Raw genomic sequence first — 7612 nt, forward strand, 5'->3', positions numbered from 1 at the left:
TTATTAGGATCTATTATTTTTTAAAATACGTATATAAATAGAAAGATCATAAATACTGTTAGTTTAAAGTATGATACCATTTTTAAGATACGTATATAAATGTAAATTTTATTTTTTAATTATGTTTTAAGTTTCTTTTTATCAATTACATCTATTGAAACGTAGTAATCCATTGGGAACATTTCACAACTCCCTTATACATATTTTGATACCTTCCCCTATCTATCTTCATCAATTGCTTTTCTCCTCTCAAATGCGATGAGTTCAAGTGTCTTGCGAATTTAAATGTAAATATTTGTAATTATTGTTTTTTAAGGTATAATATCATCTTTAAGATACATGTAAAAAAGTAAAGATTTGTGCTTTATTGTTATTTTTTAGATCATGTATAATTTTAAAAGAAAAATTTAATATTATTTAATACACATGATCATTTTTTGAAATGCACATTTAAATATAAGATTTATATTAAATAATTACAAGTAAATTATATTTGCATAAAATTATCATCTTATATTATTTTTTAAAAACCATCATGATTAAATGCAAAGAAACATAACCCAGATAAAAAATGCGAGAAATAATAACGCTTCAAGTAGGTCAATGTGGAAATCAAATCGGAAAAGAGTTTTGGGAAAAGATATCACAAGAACACGGCATATCAAAAACAGGTACAACAATTTTAGATACCGAAAATGATCGTAAAGATGCTTTTTTCTATGAAACAGAAAGCAATAAATTTATACCACGATCAATTTTAATAGATCTCGAGCCTCGTGTGATAAATTCATTCGCAAATGAATTTTACAATCCAGAGAATATCTTTTTGGATTCTTCTGGTGGTGGAGCTGGAAATATTTGGGCCCATGGATATTTAAAAGGAAAAGAATTTTCGAATGATGTTCTAGAAATAATTCAAAGGGAAGTTGAAGGATCCGATCATTTTGAATCTTTTTTAATGATGCATTCTATTGCTGGTGGAACAGGTTCTGGATTCGGTTCCTTTCTTCTTGAATCATTAAGAGATGCTTATCCCAAAAATATAATACAATCATATTCTATTTTTCCGAATAATTCAGAGCATTCAGATGTTGTTGTCCAACCTTATAATTCTATTTTGACACTTCAAAGACTTTCTTTGTGCTGTGATTCGGTTATCGTTATTGATAATAATGCCCTTACAAGAATAAATAGCAAAAAAACAAGTTTTAATAACTTCTCAATGATAAATGATCTTATAAGCACTGTGATAAGTTCAAGTACCTCAAGTATAAGATTTCCATCATATTTTTTATCGGATCTTCGCTCCATAAACTCACTTTTAATTCCCGTAGACAGATTAAAATTTGTGGTTCCTTCTTATACTCCTTTTATAAACACAGGAATAAAAAGAAAAACAGATTCTATCGATATTTTAAGAAAGCTTACCCTTAATAAAAATCGACTAGCAGCGATTGAAGAGAGTAAGATTGATAAAACCATATCGATGGTTAATATTCTCAGCGGGATGAAAAGTAGTGATCTTCAAAAGGGCATGGTTAATGTCTTAGACAAAGGATTGATTAATTTTGTCGAGTGGATGCCTGCTTCTTATCATTGCGTAAAAACTACCCTTGAGAAAAGAACTGGGCTGTGTTTAAGCAATGGAAATAATATTGTAAGTCTATTGAAAAAAGTTGCTGAGCAGTATGATAAATTAAAGGGAAGAAATGCTTTTATTGAGCAATACAAAAAATATGATATGGAATTAGCGGATTTCGACGTCTCTAGAAGCGTAGTTCAGAATCTCATTGAAGCATACGAAAATATTTAAATTAGTATATACGAAAAACCATCTCTTTTACTTCAATTCTACATTCTTTAAAAACTTTATATACATGCAGGGTTATGAATTATTAAGTCATTCTAACTATTCTTCTTCTATAGGGTACTGTGCAAAACGTATCTAACCCTCGTAAATAAAATTAATGGTTCTTTTGTAATTAAAATCTTAAATTTTCTAGATTGGCATTGATACGACCCCATAAGTTTCTTCATAATTGAAAAAAGCTCTATGTATGATTATTACATTTTCATGGTCATTGTTTTATAAATCGATGGTTTTTGTATTTTAAAACCAAAAGAGCACTCTAACTGTGTAAGGAAGCATATAATCTGACAGATCGTTAAAAAAACGGATTTAAATTGCCTTTTAATATAAAAAATCTTTAAAATCAGCGGATTAGGAAAGGTTTGCAGCAAATAACTCCTTTATGAACAATTCATTACAGTGGGTGACAATTTTTGATGTTTTTTTTATTTTATAGTCTAAAAAATTAATAATATGGACTATTTCTAGTATTAATAGTTACGTTGATTGCTGTTACCGAGATATTTTACTCTAATGATAATTTTAGAATATAAACAGAAAAATTTAAGATCGACCATTGAAAGACAATCAATGAAACAAAAAAATATTAGATTCTACTTCTTGTTTAAATTAAATAAAATTATAAAATATCGATTCAACGCGCCCGTATGAGTTTTTTCTAAAAAAACCTTTATATATTTACAAATAATACTTAGCCTATTCACCGAGAGGGCTGCAATTTTAAAAGTAGAAAAAGATAACAAGACACATCTTTCACTAATTGAAGAATATCTTAAAAATAAATATCATGTTGATATCACCGATTCCGAGACACTGGGGAAAAAGCAGCAAGAAAGTCTATTGTGTAAAATAAAAGAAAAAACATTGCATCAAAAACTTTTTGAAGCCAAGAATAATGATATAGATGATATTGTTGGATCATAAAGATGGATAAAAGACGGCAAAATTAAACCAAGTGAAGAAGGGAAATTCTGTTTTATTCAAGACAGAAATGTTTTTTTCGGTGAGTGGATAAAATGCCCACATTGTAACGAAGCTATGAAAACCATCGATCACCTTGAAACAAGATGCAAGAAAAACTTGGGGCATTGTTGCACGCGAAGACACAATGAAATCGTAACATGGCTTCATTTCCTCCTATCAAGGCGATACAATTTCAAGAAAACCAAATAGATCAGAACTCACTCAGTACAAGAGATCTGCGAAAACGAAAATGCTGAAATAAAAGTTGATATCCGAATAAAAACGGATGTTTTAATCAAACAAAATAGACCTGATATTTTTTATACGATAAAAAATAAAATATGATTACGCTGATTGAAATAGGTGTAACTAGACTTGATAACTTAACCGAAGTTGAGAATGAAAAATATAGGAAGTATGACATCTTGGCGAATGAAATTGGTTTAATTTACAAATGTGAAACAAGAAAAGTACCATATTTGATGACTTGTGATGGGGTGGTCACCAAATATCATAAAAAATATGTTAAGGAGTTAAAAATCCTGGACGAAGATGAAGCATACATTCAAGCTCTCACACTCCGCAATACACTTGAATTCATCTCATTTGAGAGAAGAAGAGCATTTATGAAGATAGATCAGGGAAGGTGTCAAAAGATGCATCAAGAAGTTGGACAATATTCCCAAAATGCTGACTACGTCTAATAGATAAAATCGAATAAAAGAAAATTAACCCATAAATACTGGTAATTTAATAATTTTTTAAATTAAAGATAATAATTTAACAATAATATTTGGTAATAATATAAATACAGAATGCAAAATTATCATAATTACATATTTTTGATTGAGTTATCTGAAATTTAGGTGATTAGATGTATTTATAATTGAAATCCAAATAAATATATCTAAAATTTTAGACTGACAGATCAGATATTTTTAAACTAAAAATTTAATTTTTTGATTATTATTCAACAAAAACTAATATAGTGACAAAATTTTAAAAAATTCATCTTATTATATTTATAATTTTATAATATACATATTTAAATAAATAATAGACTATAAATAGAGTATTTTTATGTTTTAATCAATTTTGTAAATTTAATTTATAATCTATTATATGATAAGAATCTGAAATTTTATATAAGAAGTATACAAAACCTTTAATGCATAGTTATTAGTCTCTTTTACTTTTATTGGAATCATATTTTCATTTTTAACATTTTCTTAACAATTCTATTTATAATACCGAACTCAATAATGTAGTGTTTTTACCATATAATTTGGCGGAATATAGTGCATTTGATGAATAATTATAAAATAAGAAAGAAAAAAAACACTAAAAATACTCGGTAAAGACACATATGAACGCATAAACAGTGGCTTATAATTCCGTAAATAAATGTTATGGTTTTACGGCGAACTGGCATAAGTAAAATTGTCTTTTGGATCAAAATCAGTATTACTTAGTTGTTTTTGTTTGTATTTTTTCTGCCAAATTCATTGAAAAACGTTTTTTTCGTCTTCGCTTGTCAAAAAAAAAGGCTATGCATACTATTTTGAGACACTACAAAATTACCTGAAAAGGCGATAAAGGAATGAAAAAAATGGTCGATGGAAATTTGTTGTGGATGATATGAACAAAAACATAAGCGAAAATATATTAAGTGCTACAAATTTAAAGGTATATATTTTATAAAAAAAAATTAAAAGAATGAATAATATGCGATTTGCAGCTAAATAATTTCTACTCCATATGAAAAATTTAAAGTGCATCTTTATTTTATAACATAAAATTAAAAGATCTCGGGCAATATGGATAGTGCCTAAAAAATTTGGAATATTTATACATTAATGTCAAAACCGACGTGTTCATGTGGATATCTACGGTATTAAATTGCACATATCATTTTTAAAAAAGCAAAAAGGATGTTAATCGATTAATTAAACACCGTGTTGACAAATAAAAAAATATATCGTCTAAGATTTTTTTGATGCATTCAAAAAATTTTAGTTCAATCATAAAGAAAATTCAATGTCTATTTTTTTTACGAGCTATATGAGAAATCTAAAGGTATTTTATGTTTTTAATCAATTTTCAATACATTTTTTTTAAGATAACTATGGTCTTTATAGCTTCTTTGCTTGGTAACTATGATATACTTGTTCCGTATCATATAAATCTTTTGGAATTTTCGTTTTTGAAATTACTATATATATTTACATCCGTTATTTTCCGAAACTTCATGTGCAATTTATATTAAAATCGACACCACAGATTTACGACATGTATTCTCTCTATAAATCCTTAATTTTATACAATGCGATTTTAATTTCTGACTTTGATCGAACTTTTTTATTTCAAAAATTCATTATCATAGTTCATTAATTTTACTTTATACAGTGTTTTTCCAGCCTAGTGTTGTAAAACTACACAATTTTGACATTTTTCTATTTTTTGATTTCATTCTTAAAATAGGATATTCATTCGCTACAATGAACATGCTTATAATACAAAAAAAAGCCTATCGTTGATGTTTATAAACAATTGTTTTACTTTTCATTAATTATTAGTCGCATCAGTATATTTTATAAGCAAAAAATACATTTAAATTGTGATAAATGCGTAAATTTTATTTCAAAAATAAAATAATGCTTCTTCTTATATATTACAAGGTAGATTTGATATAATGTGATTAGATATTTTTACTGTGATTTTTAATAAAATTTACTTTTCTGCCTATATACAGTAATCGACTTTACTTTTCAGTTTTAAAATATTCATTCAATAATTATTTATTACAGTTTGAATTCATTATTAATACATTTATATGCAACAGATTAGTCTCGCAATTTACTCGTCATTTAAATAAAAAAATGACATTGAAATACTGTTTTGCAAAATATTTATAGCATTGTACTGTTATTAGAAAATTTAATGGTTTTCCTGTCACTTTATTCCTTAAAATTATTATTTTTTGCGAATAGCTGGATTATGGAAATTATAAATTGTCATTCAAGATGCAATTTTTAAGTCAAAACAATTCAATTCACGCGATAATCTTGTTATTTTTTAGAGTCGAAGACCAAAGGTCTCGATCATTAAGTCTCCGATTCTTTAAATTTCTTAGTCGTTATTGTTGAGAATGTTATATAAAATAACAATATTGAATATATTCAATTATATTTTGCTTTATATTTTTAAATATATGAGTCATGCATATATTTGCGCCTAATCTAGATTAATCTGTTCCAATGTATTGATTTTCTTTTCAATATTAGAAGGTTCTTAGGATATTTTAAAAATACTATCTATATGTTCATAAGCAAATATGATAATCACAAATCTAGAACATTCCAAACAGATAACTCAAGTAAGATATTATAATTTTATATGATAATATAGTATTAAATTTTTATTTATCTTTCGATAACCAAAAAGGAGTTAAAAATTAAACTGTAGATTGTAAATATCGGTTCTAGTAGGCACTGAGATCATCATGGAATAATGAATTTTATGATATATCATCAGGACATATTTTTTATATATAATCATAGGTTTACGTCTATGAAATGGAACGCATCCTTTTCCTTTAATCAAAGTGTAAATATGATTGAAAACAATGCTGATAAGAATCTTTATAAGGAAAGAGAACAAAGATTTTAATGAAATCGACATTAATTATCGCATCTTTTCTTTCTTTCAATCTTTTAAAGATGATCAACGCTAATTGCTGTGGAGGATGTCCCCTTGTCCAAGCAAATCCTTGCTGCGGCGGATGTCCCTGTGCACCACCAAAACCATGTGGCGGATGTCCCTGTGCACCACCAAGACCATGTGGAGGATGCCCCTGTGCACCACCAAGACCATGTGGAGGATGTCCCTGTGCACCACCAAGTCCATGTGGAGGATGTCCCTGTGCACAACCAAGGCCATGTGGAGGATGTCCCTGTGCACAACCAAGGCCATGTGGAGGATGTCCCTGTGCAGGACCAAAACCATGTGGCGGATGTCCCTGTGCAGGACCAAAACCATGTGGAGGATGTCCCTGTGCACAACCAAGGCCATGTGGCATGTGAAAATAAATAAAAAGTACAACTATTCTGCGTCTAATTATAGAAAAAAATTTTACCAAAAAAAACATAAATAACGATAATTTTTATTTGTGAGTTTAAAATATTCTACATCAAACATGTAAATATTCAGATATTAACCATATATAAATGGGAAAAAAATATATAAACATTTGAATTAATAATATATTATTAAAGAATACACTTCGAAAATTTACAATACAATGAATCAAATTCGAATATCATGTTACATAGAAAAATATATAAAAGAAAATATCAATGTGATGTTTTTTGAAAGAACTCAACTTTAGAAACTACACATAGTTTTATTATATAAAAATATATGATTATAAAAAAAATTACAATTAAGATTAAAAAAATTTGTATGCGATACCAACAGGAAAAAACATATTTAATTGCAAAATTGTTTGCCGTAGGTTATAATTTTTATCAGATAAATCGAATTATATATTTTAGCTAATAAATTAGAGATATATTTGATTTTTATTTGCGGTTTATAATTTATTAGGTCAATACCATAATAATATGGTGCATGTGAAAATTTAAATATACTTTGTTATAATTTTTGTAAAGGTTTTATCGTGTGAAAATATATGAAGATGAAAAAGAACAATTTTAAAAATAATTATATGGAAAATTACATTTGTAATTTCTGAAATGTTTTGAGTTTTTATTATGCCGT

The 7612-nt window shown here is 27.2% G+C and overlaps 1 protein-coding gene across 1 annotated transcript; it reads left to right on the top strand.

The window, feature by feature from the left end:
- The first annotated feature begins 571 nt into the window (after positions 1-571).
- Positions 572-5957, top strand: LOC147075534 (uncharacterized). The gene is made up of 2 exons (XM_085942395.1): positions 572-1330; positions 5913-5957. Exons 1-2 carry the CDS (start codon positions 572-574, stop codon positions 5955-5957), a joined length of 804 nt encoding a protein of 267 aa, XP_085798521.1.
- Positions 5958-7612: the final 1655 nt, after the last annotated feature.

The sequence above is a fragment of the Rhyacophila brunnea genome, unplaced genomic scaffold (genome assembly GCF_057557595.1).
Source record: "Rhyacophila brunnea isolate RB1 unplaced genomic scaffold, BYU_Rbru_1.0 scaffold_141, whole genome shotgun sequence".
NCBI lineage: Eukaryota > Metazoa > Arthropoda > Insecta > Trichoptera > Rhyacophilidae > Rhyacophila > Rhyacophila brunnea.